Consider the following 23602-nt stretch of genomic DNA (forward strand, 5'->3'; position numbering starts at 1 on the left):
CCTATTCAATACTTCCTCATTAGTTATGTGATCTACCCATATAATCTTCAGCATTCTTCTGTAGCACCACATTTCGAAAGCTATTCTCTTCTTGTCCATCCTAGTTATCGGTCATGTTTCACTTCCATGCATGACTACACTCCATACAAATAATTTCAGAAATGACTTCCTGACACTTAAATCTATACTCGATGTTAACAAATTTCTCTTCTTCAGAAATGCTTTCCTTGCCATTGCCAGTCTACATTTTATATCCTCTCTACTTCGACCATCATCAGTTATTTTGCTCCCCAAATAGCAAAACTCCTTTACTACTTTAATTGTCTTGTTTCCTAATCTAATTCCCTCAGCATCACCCAACTTTATTCGACTACATTCCATTATCCTCGTTTTGCTTTTGTTGATGTTCATCTTATATCCTCCTTTCAAGACACTATCCAATCCGTTCAACTGCTCTTCCAAGTCCTTTGCTGTCTCTGACAGAATTACGATGTCATTGGCGAACCTCAACATTTTTATTTCTTTTCCATGGATTTTAATACCTACTCCGAATTTTTCTTTTGTTTCCTTTACTGCTTGCTCAATACACAGATTGAATAACATCTCAATACACAGTTGAATAACATCGGGGAGAGACTGCAACCCTGTCTCACTCCCTTCCCAACCACTGCCTTCCTTTCATGTCCCTCGACTCTTATAACTGCCATCTGGTTTCTGTACAAATTGTAAATAGCCTTTCGCTCCCTGCATTTTACCCCTGCTACCTTCAGAATTTGAAAGAGAGTATTCCAATCAACATTGTCAAAAGCTTTCTCTAAGTCTACAAATGCTAGAAATGTAGGTTTGCCCTTCCTTAATCTAGCTTGTAAGATAAGTTGTAGGGTCAGTATTGCCTCACGTGTTCCAACATTTCTACGGAATCCAAACTGATCTTCCCTGAGGTCGCCTTCTACTAGTTTTTCTATTTGTCTGTAAGGAATTCGCATTAGTATTTTGCAGCTGTGACTTATTAAACTGATAGTTCGGTAATTTTCACATCTGTCAACACCTGCTTTCTTTGGAATTGGAATTATTATATTCTTCTTGAAGTCTGAGGGTATTTCACCTGTCTCATACATCTTGCTCACCAGATGGTAGAGTTTTGTCAGGACTGGCTCTCCCAAGGCCGTCAGTAGTTCCAATGGAATGTTGTCTACTCTGGGGGCCTTGTTACGACTCAGGTCTTTCAGTGCTCTGTCGAACTCTTCACGCAGTATCGTATCTCCCATTTCATCTTCATCTACATCCTCTTCCATTTCCATAACATTGTCCTCAAGTACATCGCCCTTGTGTAGACCCTATATATACTCCTTCCACCTTTCTGCTGTCTGCCCCGGTAGCTGAGTGGTGGTCAGCGTGACAGACTGTCAATCCTAAGGGCCCGGGTTCGATTCTCGGCTGGGTCGGAAATTTTCTCCGGGGACTGGGTGTTGTGTTGTACTAATCATCATCATTTCATCCCCATTGACGCGCAGGTCGCCGAAGTGGCGTCAAATTGAGAGACCTGCACCAGGCGAACGGTCTACCCGACGGGAGGCCCTAGCCACATGACATTTCCATTTATATACCTTTCTGCTTTCCCTTCTTTGCTTAGAACTGGGTTTCCATCTGAGCTCTTGATGTTCATGCAAGTGGTTCTCTTATCTCCAAAGGTCTTTTTAATTTTCCTGTAGGCAGTATCTATCTTACCTCTAGTGAGATAAGCCTCTACATCCTTACATGAGTAAGTGAACTATTCAACCAAGTTACAGCTCTACAAGGAGTAAGTGAACTATTCAAGTAAGTTACAGCTATACAAGAAGGGCACTCCACCTATGCATTGCAATGGCAATGCTCTTTGCACGTACGCGCGCGCCTGTGTGTGTGTGTGTGTGTGTGTGTGTGTCTAACACACTGGAGCTGCAATCCAACAATGTTGACTAACCTGTGCCATGGAAAATGCTGTGAAAAATCAGTCTTTCTGGCAGCATATTTTAAATTGGACAGCCTTTGACTGTTCATAACAGACAACTGTACCAAGCTACGATTCCTCATAGTTACAGGTTCTGTCTCAGTTTAATCTTCTTGTCATCAGATGTGGTGAAACACTGGTTGCAATCATCTGCACATTGTGAACATATCTTCCATTAACACCTACAGCCATGTCACCTTGCATCTCATCTTCAATCTTTGACACATGGAGTCTGCTGTCACCAACAAGTTGCACCCAGTTTTTGGAGCGGATTTTGTCAACTTTTATGGCATCTTCACAGATCTTCTCCATCAACATCTCCTAGACTCTACAACACAGCTGTCCAGCTGAGGACACTTATGTCATGCCAGACAAACTCAATATTGCAAAGCCAGAGTTCTCTTTCCTGTTAGCACAAAGGACCTGTCACCCTTTAGACAGTAGCTGAGCCTTGCCACTTCATGTTGTTCCTAAGAAGGTCCATGGTTAGTGACTAATGTCCGTTTACTGCCAGAACAATACCTAAACACTGTCCTAAGTGGTATACCAAAGAATTTGCTATCACATTCAGGACAAGACCGTTTCATGCACAATCGAAAATGGCCATGCTTTTTATCATATACTGACTGCTCTAGATAAAATCCACTGTTTGCACTCCATTCAGACTCCAGAAATTTCTGACGACGCCTGTCAGACTGTGCAATGTTGCCCAGACTTTTTAGCACTTAACTGACGAAATAACCAGAGACATCTGTTACGTCTATATTGATGAACTTGTGGGTCAGAGCTTTCAGCCCATCCACAGCAACTATTCACTATATTTTGGGAACACATTTTAGTCATTTCCATGGTCCACAATAATTTGTGAATTAAGTCACTCTCTGGCATGAATAAATCCTTATCAAGTGTTTTACAGGCAATCATGCATTGCTGTTAGTGCTTCTAAACTATTTCCTAAACAGTTCTCTTTGCCAACACCTGGAGACACACTGCATTTGATTGATGAAAACAAAGCATCTTTCATCAGCGAGAAAGCTGCTATTGAAGAGGTGCATTATTATTAGCTCATCCTCTTTTTATCACACCTCTTGCAATTATACTGGCTGCATCGTTGGAGCTGTATTACAACAACATGCACATGGCTGGCAGCCTTGGTCTTTCTCCACAAAAATTATTACCAGTACAAGCAAATTAGTCATCATGTGGCTGTGGACTCTAAGGGTCTACACCTCAGTTGGAAAGTTTAGCCACACATAAAAAGGTTAACATCCACCCTTACCACAGACCACAAATCACTGACTTGTTATCCTTCAGAAGCCAGACAAGGAATCAATGCACCATTTGGGACCTTTAGACTTCACTGTGCAAATTATATGGCTATTTGACATGTTGCTTAAGAGCTGAATGGACCAGCAAATGCTCTATCTCACATTACTGACACTGCAAAGGAACCTGACTACATAGCACCTGTCAATGCTCATGAAGGAGACAATGAACTGAAGACATTCCTTGCAGAGCCATCAGGTTTACAGCTCTGAGACGTTCATATAACACACTTAAACTGTGCTGTGAGCCATCAACACTGAAAGCATGAGTTTTATAGCAAACTTTTGCCAACACGCAATTTCCTCCATACACCTCACACCCAGGAGTGGCACAGTACCACACAAGTGGCTCGTAGTGAAATTGTGTGCATATGGAATATCGTCTCAGTTATGTGACAGGGTTTGTGATTTCCTGTCAGAGAGGTCACAGTTTGTAGTAATTGATGGAAAGTCATCGAGTAAAACAGAAGTAATTTCTGGCCTTCCCCAAGGTAGTGTTACAGGCCCTTCGCTGTTCCTTGTCAATATAAATGATTTGGGAGACAATCTGAGCAGCCATCTTCAGTTGTTTGCAGAGGACACTGTCATTTATTGAGTAATAAAGTCATCAGAAGATCAAAACAAACTGCAAAATGATTTAGAAAAGATATCTGAATGGTGTGAAAATTGGCAGTTGACCCCAAATAATGAAAAGTGTGAGGTCATCCACATGAGTGCTGTGTAATCTAAAAGCTGTAAATTCAACTAAATACCTAGGTATTATAATTATGAACAACTTACATTGGAAGTAACACATAGAAAATGTTGTGGGGAAGGCTAACCAAAGACTGTGTTTTATTAGCTGGACACTTAGAAAATATAACAGACCTACTAAGGAGACTACCTACACTATGCTTGTCCATCCTCTTTTTAGAGTACTGCTGCACGGTGTGGGATCATTACCAGATAGGACTGACAGAGTACATCGAAAAAGTTCAAAGAAAGGCAACATGTTTTGTATTATCACGAAATATGGGAGAGAGTGTCACAGAAATGATACAGGATTTGGGGTGGACATTATTAAAAGAAGGGCGTTTTTTGTTGTGATAGAATCTTCTCAAGAAATTCCAATCACCAACTTTCTCCTCCGAATGCGAAAATATTTTGTTGACAACGACCTACATAGGGAGGAACAAGCACCACAATAAAATAAGGGAAATCAGAACTCATACAGAAATATATAGGTGTTCATTCTTTTCGCACACTATACGAGAGTAGAATAATAGAAAATTGTGAAGGTGGTTCGATGACCCTTCTGCCAGGCATTTAAATATGATTTGCAGAGTATCCATGTAGATGTACTTGTACACTAGTGAAAATGGCTTTTGATGGCCACATATTAAGAAGTGTTCCAAGGAATTTGTCCACCAGTGCAATGCCTGGCAGCATAACAAAATAACTTTTCATGTTATAGCTCCATTTTGTACTTTTACCCCACTGAGCAAACGGCTTGAGCATGTTTACATTGACATTATTGGACCTTTACCACTATCAGAAGGATACCAATAATGCTCATTATTTCTCTCACTGGTATGAGGTTTATTCAAAGATAGATGGAACAGCAACAACTGTAGCAATGAGCATCTTTTGCTAGCACTTTGCCTGCTTTCCCTACATGTTACCACCGATCGGACAGAAAGTTTTGGGCCACATCTCTTTAAAGCACTTTCAGCACTGCTTGGTGTGAACCAAATCTGAATCCACCACACTATGCTAATGATCTTGTGGGACCGTCTCATCAACAGTTAAAGGTCTTCATCAGATATCCTTCGTATGGAAGTAAATATTTTGTAAACATGTTAGGATTCCTAGAAGCTTGAATTATTGTCTATAGAGTGGATGAAGATGACTACCATAAATACTCTGTTTTGCATGTTCCTGTTCACAAATATTTTGTGCCCATGTGTAAAACATTAATGGAGGAAAATAGCTGAACCCCCACAAAGAAACTCAAAAATAATTATTTTCTGCTTTACAACATGAAGTTACATTTCCTTACTTTCGGAAAATTGATGACACTACTTCTGGTTTAGATTTTGTATAATTCCCCTAGACATGTTCTTTACATCTACATCAACTATATACTGTTTAGTTCTTAGTAGACCTTCCTCACTTCCTGTGGTTGGGTGACCTGCAAGTCTCAATAATACATACGGCCACACCATACATGCAACCACACCAGAAGGACATCTGTAGAGAGGCAAGACAAACATATGCTTCCTGAAGAGGGGCAGCAGCATTTCAGTAGTTGTAGGGCCAATAATCTGGGCGATTGATCTCGCCGTGTAAAATTATCCAACATGGCCTTGCTAAGTTGGGACTGTAAACAGAGAAAGCAAGGGGAAACTACAAGTGTTATTTTTCAATAGGACATGCTGCTCTACTGTATGTCTTCTGAGTAAAACATTGCAGTGATAAAAGAGTATCATACAAGGAACTACAGGTAGGCATTACTCTGGGTGTCAGATTCCTTAATCAGGCAGATACGTTAGAGAAATTGAAAAATGAAATTGTTCCACTGAAGTTGAATATAGAAAGAATTAATGAAGTGAGGTGAAAACTTGGAAAACCCAATTTTGTTGCAGGGATCTTTTCCTTAAATAATTGGTATATTTCTTGCAAATTTTCCAACACTAGCCTCTTTTGAACCTGGATCTTTCCATCTTTATTTCTTATGGTCACACAATCTTTTTTCTCCGACATCATTCTAATAACGTCATCAGAATTGTAGAAGTCTTTTACACAGTCAACAATGTTCTCATTTAGAGTTCTTCCAGGTTTAGGATTAGGATTTGACAAAATTCCTTTTTCTTTTACTAACAGTTTTATTGCACGAGCCATGTAGTTTGTCACTCCACATTATTCTTCTATTTTCTGACAGCTCCAACTCATAGGTAAGATAGACAAAATCATCATGTTTTCACTTCTTTTTGTTGTACTTCCCAGATACCTCTCCCCTTTCTTACAAACTTCTGTGATGTTCACAAAGTGGGAGTGAGGACAGGAGTAACATTGTCAGAGCAGTTCAGGAGTTGTGCATGCACAGCAGTCGGTAGAGAAAATGTCTGCAAAAGGCAAAGGTTCCAGGCTCTAGATTGGCTGGGACACAATTACAGTCTGCCAGGAAGTTTCAAATAAATAGGCACTCTGCTGTAGAGTGAACTCATCCTGGGAACACAAAATCAAACAAAGATAACGCACAAGGTCTAACAATGAATAAGAAATTAGGAATGGTAAACTACTATGAAGATCATAGTCAACACATCACTGCAGCCAAGTTAAAGCCAAGACCCATATATATATATATATATAAAACAGAAAGAAACTTCCACATGGGAAAAATATATTAAAAACAAAGATTCCAAGACTTACCAAGCGGGAAAGCGCCGGCAGACAGGCACATGAACAAAACACACAAACACACACACAGAATTACAGGTTTCTGTGTGTGTGTTTGTGTGTTTTGTTCATGTGCCTGTCTGCCGGCGCTTTCCCGCTTGGTAAGTCTTGGAATCTTTATATATATATATATATATATATATATATATATATAGCGGGAAAGCGCCGGCAGACAGGCACATGAACAAAACACACAAACACACACACAGAATTACGAGCTTTCGCAACTGGCAGTTGCTTCGTCAGGAAAGAGGGAAGGAGAGGGAAAAATGAAAGGATGTGGGTTTTAAGGGAGAGGGTAAGGAGTCATTCCAATCCCGGGAGCGGAAAGACTTCCCTTAGGGGAAAAAAAGGACAGGTGTACACTTGCACACACACACACACATATCCACCCGCACATACACAGACACAAGCAGACATATTAAAAGGCAAAGAGTTAAGGGCAGAGATGTCAGTCGAGGCGGAAGTACAGAGGCAAAGAAGTTGTTGAAAGACAGGTGAGGTATGAGCGGCGGCAACTTGAAATTAGCGGAGGTTGAGGCCTGGCGGATATCGAGAAGAGAGGATATACTGAAGGGCGAGTTCCCATCTCCGGAGTTCGGATAGGTTGGTGTTGGTGGGAAGTATCCAGATAACTCGGACGGTGTAACACTGTGCCAAGATGTGCTGGCCGTGCATCAAGGCATGTTTAGCCACAGGGTGATCCTCATTACCAACAAACACTGTCTGCCTGTGTCCATTCATGCGAATGGACAGTTTGTTGCTGGTCATTCCCACATAGAAAGCATCACAGTGCAGGCAGGTCAGTTGGTAAATCACGTGGGTGCTTTCACATGTGGCTCTCCCTTTGATCGTGTACACCTTCCGGGTTACAGGACTGGAGTAGGTGGTGGTGGGAGGGTGCATAGGACAGGTTTTACACCGGGGGCGGTTGCAAGGGTAGGACGGCCAGCACATCTTGGCACAGTGTTACACCGTCCGAGTTATCTGGATACTTCCCACCAACACCAACCTATCCGAACTCCGGAGATGGGAACTCGCCCTTCAGTATATCCTCTCTTCTAGATATCCGCCAGGCCTCAACCTCCGCTAATTTCAAGTTGCCGCCGCTCATACCTCACCTGTCTTTCAACAACTTCTTTGCCTCTGTACTTCCACCTCGACTGACATCTCTGCCCTTAACTCTTTGCCTTTTAATATGTCTGCTTGTGTCTGTGTATGTGCGGGTGGATATGTGTGTGTGTGTGTGTGTGTGTGTGTGTGTGTGTGTGTGTGTGTGTGTGTGTGTACACCTGTCCTTTTTTTCCCCTAAGGGAAGTCTTTCCGCTCCCGGGATTGGAATGACTCCTTACCCTCTCCCTTAAAACCCACATCCTTTCATTTTTCCCTCTCCTTCCCTCTTTCCTGACGAAGCAACTGCCAGTTGCGAAAGCTCGTAATTCTGTGTGTGTGTTTGTGTGTTTTGTTCATGTGCCTGTCTGCCGGCGCTTTCCCGCTTGGTAAGTCTTGGAATCTTTGTTTTTAATATATTTTTCCCATGTGGAAGTTTCTTTCTGTTTTATATATATATATATATATATATATATATATATATATATATATATATATATATATATACTTTTTGATAGTATAATTTGTTACCTTACAGAAATGGCATCTCAGAAGAGTTGGGCGATTATTGCTGCTAAATGTTGTAACGCTTTTAAAGTGGAACAACATAAGATAGTCCATGTACAATCACTAAGAAATGTAACAGACTGGATGTGCTCTCTATACTTAGGAAGCATTAGTGGCATGAAAATGTGTGATGTATGTCAGTGACAAACACAAAACAGAAGAAGTAGTTATACGCGAAAATGTAAACGATTCTTTTATTGATCCTCAATCTTTCCTAAACTATTTGAACAAGGCACTGGATCTCATTGGTGAGTCACCACTAAAGAAGAAAAAGGTTGCTGTGACTACCTATACAAAAAAAAACTTGATAAAATAAAGTCTAGCTTAGACAAGAACTTACCACCAGAATCGAGCACTGAAGAAGTTATTACTGAACATTCCGAAGATGAATCGGAAATTATTCAACAGTTAAAAGAAAAGTTTGATTAAGACCAAGGGACTGTATCCTGGCTAGAAGTGGCGGCACACATATTGTTTGTGTGTGTACCTTACACCAAAACATTAAGCTAATGGTGAATGTTGCCAAGTTGAAAAATTTTGATGTGGATGGAGACAAAACTGCTTTGAAAGCTTATCATTCCTGATTAGTCTAGATGATGTGCAACCCACCATTGCAACAGTGTTTTATGGATATTTGTAAAGAATGTCCTGATGTTTCCAGACTTAAAGATCTATTGAATGCAAAGTTCACTGATGATACGATTGATGAAGTTACCTACAAAAAGTGGGTAACTGTAGATAGGTGTTTGATGGAAACTGTAATAAAAAGTACTGATGACTATGGATGAGTTTTTGGACTCTCCAATGAAGGTAAAAACTCATTCATTTATAGCTAGTCAGCAGAAAGAATACTGCAGCGAAATCAAGGACAATTTAACTGAAGGCCATGTAGTAGTCAACTGTAATTTTGCAGAAAACGATTCTTTCATAGTACAAAATGAAATACAATAATTCCACTGGACTACCACCCAAGCTACACTGCATCCTTTCATCATATATCATAAATGGAAGGGAAAACTAAAACATCTGCAGTATGTCTTCATATCAGATTGCTTGAAACAAAACACAGTTGCTTTCTATGTACTAAAAAAAACCTGCCAGAAATCATAAAGCAAACCTTTTCTTTTGCACTTACAAAGATTACTTACTTTTCTGATGGCAGCACTGCACAATATAAAAATTAGAAAAACTTCCTTAATTTGTGTTTGCATAAAACTGATTTTGAAGTTGAGGGAGAGTGGGAGTTCTTTGCAACATCTCATGACAAGAGTGCATGTGATGGCCTTGGCGGAACTGCTAGCTGCTACAGCCAGCTTACAAAGGCCGTATGACCAACAAATCTTAACATCCAAATCACTTTATGTATCTGCCATGGAAAACCTAAAAAAACATTGACTTTGAATATTGCACAACAGAGGACTATGAAATGACCAAAGAATACTTAATTCCTTGTTTTAGTGAATCAAAAGTGATTGTGGGAACACAGAAGTTTCACTCATAGAAACCCTGCACAGAGAGTCAAATTACTGTCAAGCCTTATCATTTTAGTCTGGATTAGTCTCTTGAATGTGTGACAACACTGAACCAAATAACACTGTCACATATTAAAAATACTGCTACTGGTTTTGTGACAGTAGCATATGATGACTATTGGTGGCTAGGATGCACTGAAGAAAAATACGACATGTACTGAATAAATTTTTTACACCCAAAGGGTTCAGCCCAGTCTCTTTACTATCCACAACCAAGAGATATATTAGATGGCCCAGGAAATACTCTTTTACAAACAAGCGAATCCAACAACAGCTATGGGAAGAACCTACCCTTTAAGTGCTAAAGAAATGAAGTTGTCCTCTCTTGCTTTGGAAAAATATCTTAAAAGATCATAAAAGAAGCACGTTTAAATATGTTACACCTATCCTCACTAAACACTAAGTTGTAAAAATACCATGTGTATTAACTTTGTAAATACCAATTAGTATTAGAAATACAGTTCTATCCATGCAAATATCAACAAGTTAATATTTTTCCAAAGTGAAATTACTTATATGCCAATTTCTAATATAAGGAACTTGTTGTAAACAATTACAAATAACACTGGAAAACCAAGAAAGAGATAATCTCTCCCATTTACATCTAAGGATGAAGGTGAGTGGCTTTATTCAAAATTTTAACTTGTAGCACATATGTTGTTGTTGTTGTGGTCTTCAGTCCTGAGAGTGGTTTGATGCAGCTCTCCATGCTACTCTATCCTGTGCAAGCTTCTTCATCTCCCAGTACCTACTACAACCTACATCCTTCTGAATCTGCTTAGTGTACTCATCTCTCGGTCTCCCTCTACGATTTTTACCCTCCACACTGCCCTCCAATGCTAAATTTGTGATCCCTTGATGCCTCAAAACATGTCCTACCAACCGATCCCTTCTTCTAGTCAAGTTGTGCCACAAACTTCTCTTCTCCCCAATCCTATTCAATACCTCCTCATTAGTTACGTGATCTATCCACCTTATCTTCAGTATTCTTCTGTAGCACCACATTTTGAAAGCTTCTATTCTCTTCTTGTCCAAACTAGTTATCGTCCATGTTTCACTTCCATACATGGCTACACTCCAAACAAATATTTTCAGAAATGACTTCCTGACACTTAAATCTATATTCGATGTTAACAAATTTCTCTTCTTCAGAAACGCTCTCCTTGCCATTGCCAGTCTACATTTTATATCCTCTCTACTTCGACCATCATCAGTTATTTTACTTCCTAAATAGCAAAACTCCTTTACTACTTTAAGTGTCTCATTTCCTAATCTAATTCCCTCAGCATCACCCGATTTAATTTGACTACATTCCATTATCCTCGTTTTGCTTTTGTTGATGTTCATCTTATATCCTCCTTTCAAGACACTGTCCATTCCGTTCAACTGCTCTTCCAAGTCCTTTGCCGTCTCTGACAGAATTACAATGTCATCGGCGAACCTCAAAGTTTTTACTTCGTCTCCATGAATTTTAATACCTACTCCAAATTTTTCTTTTGTTTCCTTTACTGCTTGCTCAATATACAGATTGAATAACATCGGGGAGAGGCTACAACCCTGTCTCACTCCTTTCCCAACCACTGCTTCCCTTTCATGCCCCTCGACTCTTATTACTGCCATCTGGTTTCTGTACAAATTGTAAATAGCCTTTCGCTCCCTGTATTTTACCCCTGCCACCTTTAGAATTTGAAAAAGAGTATTCCAGTCAACATTGTCAAAAGCTTTCTCTAAGTCTACAAATGCTAGAAACGTAGGTTTGCCTTTTCTTAATCTTTCTTCTAAGATAAGTCGTAAGGTCAGTATTGCCTCACGTGTTCCAACATTTCGACGGAATCCAAACTGATCCTCCCCGAGGTCCGCATCTACCAGTTTTTCCATTCGTCTGTAAAGAATTCGCGTTAGTATTATGCAGCTGTGACTTATTAAACTGATAGTTCGGTAATTTTCACATCTGTCAGCACCTGCTTTCTTTGGTATTGGAATTATTATATTCTTCTTGAAGTCTGAGGGTATTTGGCCTGTCTCATACATCTTGCTCACCAGCTGGTAGAGTTTTGTCATGACTGGCTCTCCCAAGGCCGTCAGTAGTTCTAATGGAATATACTACCAACTAAAATGTGTTCACTTCCTTCTGATACATAGTTAAAAGAATCATGAACATTAAATGAAAACAACACTATATCATTTAATGAATTAAGAAACAATAAGTGGGTATGTTGCATAAAAAGGCTTACATAATAATTTAATTTTGTTAGAATTACATAGGCCTACCTTAGTACTCATAGCCAAGAAATAGTATGTTTTTCACCTCAGTAGTGGTAGTGGTGGTGTTTAACGTCCCGTCGACAATGAGGTCATTAGAGACGGAGCAGAAGCTCGGGTTAGGGAAGGATTGGGAAGGAAATCGGCCGTGCCCTATTCAAAGGAACCATCCTGGCATTTGCCTGAAACAATTTAGGGAAATCACGGAAAACCTAAATCAGGATGGCCGGAGATGGGATTGAACCGTCGTCCTCCCGAATGCGAGTCCAGTGTGCTAACCACTGCGCCACCTCGCTCGGTCCTCAGTAGTGTGTATTGCAGTAGGCCTAGTAAAATATTATTTTATACAAGAACCCATTGAGATCCTATCTTGAAATTTTGCATGCATGTAGTCTGTTAGACTGAACAACACATATAACTTTTATAAAAAAAAATAAAAAATAAAAAAAAATCCGAGGGTATGTATTTTGGAAATTTCAAAAAATGTTTTTTTGAAATAGTTTAAAATTTTCAGATTTAGGTAACATAGTTATGTTACATATCAGATTGAAGGTAATTTTTAGAGGAAAACAATGGTGCAAGTCTGAGCTCTCTAGGTTGTATATTTCTTTAGCTACAGAAATTTAAAACAATCATCGATTGATCAAAAACAGAGGGTTTGCTTTTTTAGTTTTAAACCCTTGAAACTCGAAAACCAAAGGTCAGAAAAATTTTGAAATTTCAAATTTAAACTAGTGTTGGTTGGTACATTCCCTGAAAAAAAAAAAAAATCATCCAGATATGAGAGGTCATGGTTCAAATCATGTGTTACAATTGATTGATTTTGATTTGACATGGAATCACCCAAGAGGCAATGGAAAGGACTCATGACATATCCAGGAAGCATCAGTTTCTCCACTCCTATGTGCAAGGGTCATGCACTATCAATCTTTTGTGCATGAAGAAACTAAAGTTGAAAGATACAGTAATGCCACAAACTCAAAGTGTCCACATGACCAAAGCAATAATGCCACATTTACATCACTTCCTCATGGCACAAGTTTAAAATGTCCCAGAGCTATACTCATTAACATCATCTGACATATTTCACTGACTTACAGTAGGCTCTTTCGAGCACAACAATTTTAGTAATGCCTGAAATATGTTAATGACGTAAGCTGTGCGTCGCTCTGTGCCAACATCACTTAAAACTTAACTATGAAACTATGTCCTGCATACGAGAGACACAAAAAAAAAAAAAAAGACTTTGCAGTAGCCTAATGTTTATGTTTAATACTAAGGGCACGGTATAGTATATTTTTCTCCTTAGGGATCGCGTACTTAAAAATATAAATACATGGAACACATTGCACAAAATCAACACAGGCCAGCAGAGTTAGATTACCAGTCACCAATACTGATTGATTTTCATCCTTTTTTATTCATCGTACAGAAAATACTAGCGCTAATGAACAGCTCGTTAACATATTGTATATGGATTATAAAACGAGTTACAGGCGATTGAATCTCAAGGCTTTACGAATGACACTATTTTTTCTACGGCAATACATGTTCTTTCGCTCATACAACGCGTTAAACTGTTAATAAAGCAAGCGGAATGGATACATATAGTTATAACTTTTAAGTTCGGCGGAACCGGATCATGCATACGAGAAAAATTATTACACAAACGTTCACATGACTTCCTCTTCGGTACTCTTATCTGTAAACAGGTACATAAGAGGTCTTAATAAGAATTAAGTCAGATAACAGGTTCTACAACAGGTATGTGGTTACCAATTTCTTTCAAGACGTACTGTACTGTGGGCCTACTCTTTAATACATACAAATCTACAAAACCAGGGAGGGGGAAAAACAAACGACAGTGGCATATAGCCGCGTTTAAGAATCTTTGAAATTTTTCTTTAGCACTTCGTTTATAAATAATGATTGGTTACTTAACTTTTTGTGGTTTATACGTAAAAGAATGTTGACCTACTACGCGATAACCTTTTCCAGTCACCTTTATCTCTACGCGTGCTAAGTCTCTTTCTTAACTACTGATGTTTCAGACAGCCAAAACATTATTTCATTTTTATTTTGTATTAACAAAACTGCAACCATTTCTTCCACTATTATAGCTTTGCGCGGCTGATTTTTAACCTCAGTCGGTGTTTAAGCAACTCATTTTCTTCCGTCGTTGAGGCTGTAATATTCAACTGCAGCAGTCTAAATTCTGCTGTCACCTATCATGCGTTGCAGAGGGCAACGTGTTATTTAATCGCCAAATCCACCACATGGCAATACCCGATGTAGTAGTTGCAGTTTATTCATACATAGACAATTTACATTGCTTGGATTTCGTCAGAAAAAAAACATAGTATATAGAGATAAATTAAAACACATACACAAAAGGTTGTACGCTACACTACAACTACAAAAGTGCACGTTGCCCTACAGAATCTTACATTAAAAACTGTACATGCAACTTCAATTCATTACATGAAGGATGTTTTTCAGAGATTACTTAATTAAGATTTAATTAAAAACATATTTTAGTTGTAACACTTCTATTCAAAATACTGACTTGGATTGTAGCAAACATTTGACTGAAAATCCTAAATTGACTAAGTCATATAGCATCAAAATAGTACATTAATATAATTACTTGCTACTAAGTTGTTGAAGGTATTCGTTTACAATGTAGTAGCAGTAGGCCATTTAAGACTTGAATATTGCTGCCTTAAATGTAGATAATTTTTACATTTATTTTATATGCACTGGAAGTTTGTTATACAATTTTGTACTTTCAATATTTGTTTCTGTACAATAGTCTTATGCAATCTTTTTACATGGATATCATTGCACACTCTTGTTATTATATGAATGGTGATCAGAGTTGGTTTTGAAATTTTCAACACACTTTTTACATTAGTTACACTTTCTTGTTGGTAGAGGGATGGTAATGGCAGAATATTTAGCTGTTGAAATAGCTGCTTGGAGGGTTTTAGTCTTGGACTGTTAGTAATTATTCAAGCTACTTTTTTTTGTGTGAATATGGGTTTTAGATTTGTCATATTATGACCCCAGAAAGTGAGGCCATAGGTAATAGCTGTATGAATGTAAATAAAGTAGACAGTTCTCCTACAATGTTTACTATACACTTTGCTACTTACACATAGTGTAAAGCAAGCAGAACTTAACTTGCTAGTGGGATAGTGGATGTGAGCTTTTCAATATAAATTTTCATCTATGTGGAAACCTAAAAGTTTTGTGACAGCTATTCTCTTAACTTGTTTAGTTTGTTTTCTGAGGTCCAGGTCATTGTGTGACTTTGTTTTCCTATCATGAATGGAATTACTTTTTGAAATATTTTAAGTTAACGTGTTCGTTTCAAACCAATTTTGTAAATATGCCAAAAGTCTAGTTGCTGATGTTGGCAATACTTTGTTTACATAAGTTACATCAACATTTGTATCATCAGCAAACAGGATTATATGAGTACCACTGAATGGAATTTTTAAATCATTTACATAAATTAGAAATAAGTTAGGTCCTAGAACACTTCCATGTGGAACCCTAATTGGTACAATCTAAAAATCTGATTTGTAAGCAACAATTTGGTTTTTAATGTTAGCCGAGGTACTTTCTACGACATGTCTTCTATTATGGAGATATGACTGGAATTTGTTTTTTCCAACTCATCGTATACCACTAGTTTCTAATTTGTCTTGCAAGGTTTCATGTTGGACAGCATGAAATGCCTTCGATAAGTCCAAATTTCTTCTTCTTGTAGTGTTTTGTTTGTCTAGTCCCATTTTGATATTTCCAATGAATTGGGAAATAGATGATTCTGTAATCAATCCTTTGTGAAAAGGACAAGAGATCGATTTTTCTGTAGGAAATTTCTAAGTCTCTGTTTCATGAGTGTCTCTATTACTTTTAAAAATACAGATAATGAAGCTATTGGTCTATAATTTCCCTCTTCATATATACTGTCCTTTTTATACAACAGTTTTATGTTTGAAATTTTTAGTCTTTGAGAAAACACTCCTTCTGATAATTATAGATTTATGATGTGTGAGAGTGGTTCTGATATGACACTAGCATATCTTATTATGATTGAACTAGATACTTCTTCAGTCCCTGAAAATGTTTCATTCCTCACTGTTTTTATTATTATTAGAACTTCTGGTTTATTTATGGGGCATAGCAATATTGAACTGACACATTATTCTTTTGGAACAGAGGGTCCACTATTCCTAAGGGAATTTGTATTTAGATTGACAAGTAGTATGAAGTAGTCCTTTACGTAACTTGCAAGGATAAGATTTCTGAGTAACGCAACATGATCATTTTTTGAAACGATGTTTATTTCTTTATTTACTACATTCTGTATTGCTTTTTGTTTGTTTCCTGACCCTAACATTATTTTGTTGTTGTGCATTGATTTAGCTTTTTTTAATCTCCTCCCTATAAATGGTCTTGTATCTCTTAACATAAACTGCAAAGTGTTGATCTTTGTTGTATTTTTCAATTTGACTGAGATTATTTTAGAGTTTGACTGGGTACTCTGGTAGCAGATGATATCCAATGGCTGTTATCCCTTGATGTGACATTGATTTTTTAAGCTTTTTTGGAGTGTGAGTCATCAGTTGTTGCTTTTGAAAATACTTTTTACCAGGTTTCCTGTAGATGGTGGGCAGGGGAAAGTAAAAGGACTGGGTGTATTGGTGGAATAGAGGGCTGTGTAGTGCTGGAGGGAACGGAGAAGGGCCTAGATGGGTAGGGACAATGACTAACAAAGGTTGAGGCCAGGAGGGGTACACAGAATGTAGGATATATTGCAGGGGGAGTTCCTACTTGCACAATTCAGAAAAGCTGGTGTTGTTGGGAAGGATCCAGATGGCACAGGCTGTGAAGTACTCTTTGAAATGAAGAACGTCAGCATGCAAAGCAACAGGGTGGTCCAGTTGTTTCTTGGCCAGAGTCTGTTGGTGACCATTCATGCAGACTAATAGCTTGTTGGGTGTTTGGTCAGTTTTGGTGTGATCTCCCTATTTCATTTGTATATGTTCCTATCAAAAACTGCTTAGAACTCATCTCCCAGTTATTGTATAGTACAGTTGTTGGATTGTTTAAGCACACGTTAACACCATTGTGTTTTCTAGATGGTGGTCAGTATTTCAACTAGTTGGACAGAGTGGTGATGGGAAGTCTGTTAGCTCCACCTATAGGCAACCTTTTTATGGAGAAATTTGAAGACTTTGCTATGGACATGGCTGCAGATAAACCAGATTGCTTTTCTTTTTGTTGATGACACCTTTATCATCTGGCTTCATGGATGTGAAAAACTGGGAGAATTCTTAGAACACCTGAACGGTATTCATGACCAGCATAATTGAAGTTGAGATGAATGGTGCATTGCCCTTGATATTCTCATTTGCCAGATGGCCAATGGATGCCTCAGCTACAGTGTGTACAGGAAATCTACACATGCAGATCAGTATCTGCATGCCCTTAGCCACCACCATTGGCACAAAAATGCAGCATTCTCAACACCCTTATCCACTGTGCTGAAGTCATCTCACACTAGAATTAACCACCTCTGAAAATTCTTCCAGGAAAATGGCAACAATCAGCACCAGTAATGCCAGATATTTCTGGTGGGACACAAAGGCAGAACACTGCCAAAGAAGAGAACAAGGAACTTGCTTATTTGCCTTTCTGTGGTACAGTGTCAAGAAAGATTAGTCAGTTCCTGAAGAGACACATCTCATCAATGTTCAGGGCCCCAGGAAAAAAATATGACAGCTCATGAGGTCTGTGAAGAATGATTTGGGACTTAGAATGTCTGCAGTGTGCAAAATACCACACCAATGTGGCTGCTATTACATTGACCAAACAGCCCACACTGTGGAGCAATGCTGGACAGAACACAAGAGCAGATATCCTGAAAAATCGGCTATGGCAGAATATGGTTTTGGAAAAACAACAAAAAGTTCTATTTGATGAAACATCTCTCATTATGAAGATGAAGGGATTTTGGGATAGCATCATAAAAAGTAGTAGGAATATAAATATCGGAAAATGCCACCAACAAGGATGGTGGTTTGCAGATGAAGAGAGCACCAGTGACATCAGAAATCACAGCCACCAGTGCAGCTATATAAGAGCAATGCCACATCATTCACAGTAGTTACTTACCACTTGACAGTGGCCGAGGAGAGCTCAGTTGAGAGCTCATGAGATTTTAATCATCTGACACACACGGTAGCCCGAGAAGATTTTTTAATTCATATTACTCTGAGACCATGCATTAATACGAAGTTTTGTATGTCTCCAATGGGAGATCTATATAGGCATACCACAATTGTTTTGCATTATGATAATTCAGTGTCTGATATTTTAAAATACTTTATATTATTTAGTGTATTAAGTGGAACTAGATGTTTGTAAGGTCTTCATTTTTCAACAAAGATGCAGTTTCCATCAATGTGGATTTTTGTTCTCCAAGTGTAAGCTGCCAGTTCATAGTTGGTATTGCATTCTCTCTTAACCATGCTCATTCACAGTACTGAAGAATCATTGAATTATGGGTTGCTTGATTGAGCTCTTACCTTTGCTTTGCCTTCTGAGTCCTATTTCTTATGAAAGTCTTTGAGCACATGACTTATTTTACTGGGGTACAGAAATCTATCATTTTTCTGTTCTTATTTAAATTGTCACCTGCTTCATTAAAAATGAGTTTCCTTATTTTAATTTTATGTATTTATTTATAATTTATTTGATAAAAGTACACACATCTGGAAATAGTTTATTGCAAGTTTTAAAGACTAACCTATTCAGATGCATTCCACTTTTTGCTAGACACTTACTGATAACTAATTTATTAAGATGTAAAAATACTGCTCCTAAAGTATCACACTGTTCTTACACACAGTCATTTATCTTGTCTCTGTAGCTGTTACCCACTGATCTGTGCATAATTTCACTCATTACTATATCCTGGATAGACTTATTGGTGTTCTAATTACATTTCTTGTTTTGTTTGTGAGCTTACTTTCACTGCAGCTGCAATGACCATTCACCCCATATGCACAAAGAGATAAGTGCTCTGGTGCAAAGGCATTGCAAAAATTAGAAACATAGCAGTACCTCATAAACAACTTTAGAAATTATTTGACGTTTAGCTTCAAGAATTTAAAAATCCTGTTAGCAAGATGAAACACATCGTAGTTCATTGTAAAGATGCAGGACAAGTTGCAATATATTGTAACAGGACTCAATATTTAATGATATAGGTAACTACTTTCTATGAATGTAATCCAGTAAATATTAATCTACCAAATGGAAGATGAACAGTAGCTATTTTATGTGATTGAAGAAATAGCACCTTTTTCAAGTAGCAGTTTTCTTTATAATGCACTTAAATAAATTTAGCTGGCATATGCATGAATTGCATCAAGCAATACAGCCATATGAAACTTCCTGGCAGATTAAAACTGTGTGCCAGACCGAGACTCGAACTCGGGACCTTTGCCTTTCGCTGGCAAGTGCTCTATCATCTGAGCTACCCAAGCACGACTCATGCCCCTTCCTCACAGCCTTACTTCTGCCAGTACCTCATCTCCTACCTTCCAAACTTTACAGAACCTCTCCTGCGAACCTTGCAGAACCAGCACTCCTGAAAGAAAGGATATTGCAGAGATATGGCTTAGCCACAGCCTGGGGGTTCTTTCCAGAATGAAATTTTCACTCTGCGGTGGAGTGTGCACTGATATGAAACTTTCTGGCAGATTAAAACTGTGTGCCAGACCAAGACTCGAACTCAAGACCTTTGCCTTTCATGGGCAAGTGCTCTACCATCTGAGCTACCCAAGCACGACTCACGCCCCGTCCTCACAGCCTTACTTCTGCCAGTACCTCGTCCACAATATCCTTTCTCTCAGAAGTGCTAGTTCTGAAAGGTTCACAGGAGAGGTTCTGTAAAGTTTGGAAGATAGGAGACAAGGTACTGGCAGAAGTAAGGTTGTGAGGACGAGGCATGAGTCGTGCTTGGGTAGCTCAGATGGTAGAGCACTTGCCCACGAAAGCCATAGGTCCCGAGTTCGAGTCTTGGTCCGGCACACAGTTTTAATCTGCCAGGAAGTTTCATATCAGTGCACACTCCGCTGCCGAGTGAAAATCTCATTCTGAATATAGTCATAGGCTATTGTTAATACACTGTACATATTGAATGTATATTATTTGCTTGTTTTTCATTATTGTTTAGCTTTACTGATTTCTCATTCCTGAAGGTTCTCCTTTCAGTGTACTCTACAGATCACCATGAATTACTGAATAAATAAGTGGATTAGTTATTTGAGCTATTAATTTATCATTCAGCATTCTTCAGTACATTCATATTTCAAAAGGTTCTCTTTTTGTCTGTAATGTTTGTCAACCACAATTAACTTTCATGTAAGACTACACTACAGACAAATACTTCAAGAAAAGTCTTCTAAACACTTAAATTTGTTACATACTGCTTTGTACGTAAGACAAAAATAGCTAAAGAAAGTACATAGTTAATATTTAAGAATCTTCAGACCATCTTTTACTAAAAAAAGCTCCTGTGTATGTATGGGTTTCGCACTGAATGAAGACTCTTCAAGCCACTTCAGATGTAATGTGATCCTTTATTGGGAACATGACTGATTTTGCCTTGTTACAAATGCATTCTCAGGCAATGCGCTATTAATTAAAAGTTGTTTGTTTAGAACAGGATTTTATAGAAGGGGGGAAAAATTATAAAATTTTGTAAAAATATATGTTGAATGTTCATTAACTGAAAAATTATTAATTTTTTAAAAGGCACCCTTACTCACATGATTAGTCTAGGAGCTGTGATATCCCCTTAGTTTAGTTGCAGATCAAAAATGTTGATCCATTTTAGGCCATTGTAAACAGTCCTAGTAGGTGGGTGTCAAAATGAGATCATGGGATGATAAGATGTGGTGTAAAAGATAATTCCAGCCATTGAAATTTATATCTAAAGCATGTAAAAATACTTTTACAATGTTCACACTATGTAACATCTGCGGGTTCTACAGAAGTAAATAACAACAACCTAGAAAAAGTACTAATGCAGCTAAGAACCATTTAGCACTGAGCAAATGTGAAAATGGAAGATGTCTGTTATGCCATTGCTACGGTCTGGTAATTGGTGGTTTTGTACTATAAAATTGTAAAAAAAATGTTGCATTTTAATTAACAGTACATCAGCTGAAGATGCACCTGTGAATGTATAAATCCAGTAAGATTCCCAACAAAGGGTTACAGCAAAAGTGGCTTGAAAAGTCCTCATTCACTGTACTTAACTTGATACTAGACTAGCTAAGAAACCCAATGTTGCTTGGGTATTTTTTTATTCTAGTTTTCTGTTGCCCTATTGTCTCCTCCTTCCTCTCTTTGTCCACCTCTTCCTCCATTTATTTTTGCCCATCCCCTCCTTCTCTCTTTGTCCATCTCCTCCTCCTCCTCCCTCTACATGCCAATCTCCTCTTCCCTTCTGTCTCACTGTCCATTCCCCCCTCTCTCTGGCTTTTTTCCTCCCCTTCTCTGTATCCATCTCCTCCTTCCCCTTCTCTCTCTCTCCATCTTCTCATCTTCTTCTCTCTGTCCTCTCCCCCTCCCCCCTCCCCCTCTGCCCCATTGTCCCATTAGTGCCCTTACCTCCACATCATGATTCCTTAGTACTGTAAATGGTGGTTCCCCAAATGTTTCATCATTCATTTCATAGCCACTCTTTATTAGGGAGGCTTTCAGATGTAACAACAGGTTGACTATATACTTGGCTATCTGTGTGTTTCATTTGGTCACTTTTTGTGCTTTCTATGAGGTACAGTATTTTCTGAGCAGTACAGAGAAATTAAATCATTTTATACCATCCTATCACTGGCATAAATTGCAATGCCCGAAGGTGAGGTGATACATGATTTAAGAAAATGTATTTATAATTAGCTGAGACTGCCTTTAATTTCCATCAAATCTTCCTCATTTAGACTTTGAATATATACTGAGAGGTTCTTTTAGTAAGGCCACAGCTGTTTATTACTTCCATCCTTGTTCCACTGGACCAGAGCTTTGTTGGTGGACTCTTAAACCTAAAACATCAATGGCTGTGCGGAATTTAATCAAAAATATGAGCATGGAAGGTTTCTTGCTAGTTTACTCCGATTTTTAAATGCAACTATTCTAATCATTCTTTGTTTTCTCAAATACACTGAAATCAGATATATTAATTTAAGTGCATTGCTTCTGTTTTCATATCATTGGTAGAATTACAGGGTGTGGCAGCATTCATAGTGTAATTTGACTTGCATAGTACAATGACTTACTGCAGGAATGCGCGCCAATTCGTGCCGCATTTGTGTACTAATGAGCTGCTATATCGAGTGTGACTGATATGGAGCAGTGGAGTGCACACCATTGTGCCTTTGCTGTTGAAAGTTATTTCAAGAATATTGACTCTGTTATTGCTACCCAGCATCTATTTCGGTAACCTTTCAACTTGGGATGTCATGGGAAAGTTCCAGGTGGATGGACCATCGTGAGGTGGGTACATGCATTTCGAACAACAGATTCTGTTTGCAATGGCAAACTGGGGAGAAGTAAAAGAACTGTGTGGACAACAGAAGCCGTGGAAAATGTTCATGCTGCACTATTGCGAAACCCAAAAAGATCTGCTCGTCGTCATGTGCAAACTGTGCATATGTCCGATTGCTCATCCAGGAGAATATTGCACAAAGATCTCCATATAAGCTGCAGATTGTTCAGGAAATTAGGCCTCACGATTGGGTTTCATGTGAAACATTCTGCTTAACCATGTGTGATCTCCATCACCAAAATCCACAAATGTTGCACACCATCCTGATGTCAGATGAAGCTCATTTTGAGTTATGTAGGTCAGTGAATAAACGGAATATGTGTTATTGGAGTGATGTAAACCCTCATGAACTGCACATCAAGCCCTTGCATAGTTCTTGTGTCACAGTGTGGTATGGAGTTGCCTCCTTTGAGATTATTGGCCCTTACTTCTTTGAGGATGACAACAGTGTGGCTGTAACTGTCACCAGTGAATGCTACTTAAAGATGCTGCAAGACCTCGTTCTTCCCCAATTAGGTATGGTCGATGTGGATGTGGAACAATTATGGTTTCAACAAGATGGATTGACCTCGCATACAGCCAGAATTTGCATGGATTTCTTGTGACAGACATTTCCCAGTAGAGTAGTTTCCTGTTTTGGTGATATTTCCTGGCCACCTCGCTCACCTGACCTTTCATGTGCAGACTTTTTCCTTTGGGGCTACCTGAAGGCAAGAAGTGTTCCAAACACATTGTGCCACCATTCCTG

General features: G+C 38.6%; 1 protein-coding gene across 3 annotated transcripts in view; it reads left to right on the forward strand.

Moving 5' to 3' along the window:
• The first annotated feature begins 13608 nt into the window (after positions 1–13608).
• LOC126358481 (spermine oxidase-like) overlaps positions 13609–23602 on the forward strand; it is a 165445-nt gene continuing 155451 nt past the window's right edge. The window contains exon 1 of one of the 3 annotated variants that reach the window (XM_050007553.1): positions 13609–13936. In XM_050007553.1, the coding sequence (XP_049863510.1) occupies positions 13902–13936 (35 nt within the window). In that variant the 5' untranslated portion in view covers positions 13609–13901. Of the gene's footprint in view, positions 13989–16991; positions 19508–23602 lie in introns of those variants that run through there. The other 2 variants (XM_050007554.1, XM_050007555.1) reach the window with 2 other exon arrangements.

The sequence above is a fragment of the Schistocerca gregaria genome, chromosome 1 (genome assembly GCF_023897955.1).
Source record: "Schistocerca gregaria isolate iqSchGreg1 chromosome 1, iqSchGreg1.2, whole genome shotgun sequence".
Lineage (NCBI taxonomy): Eukaryota > Metazoa > Arthropoda > Insecta > Orthoptera > Acrididae > Schistocerca > Schistocerca gregaria.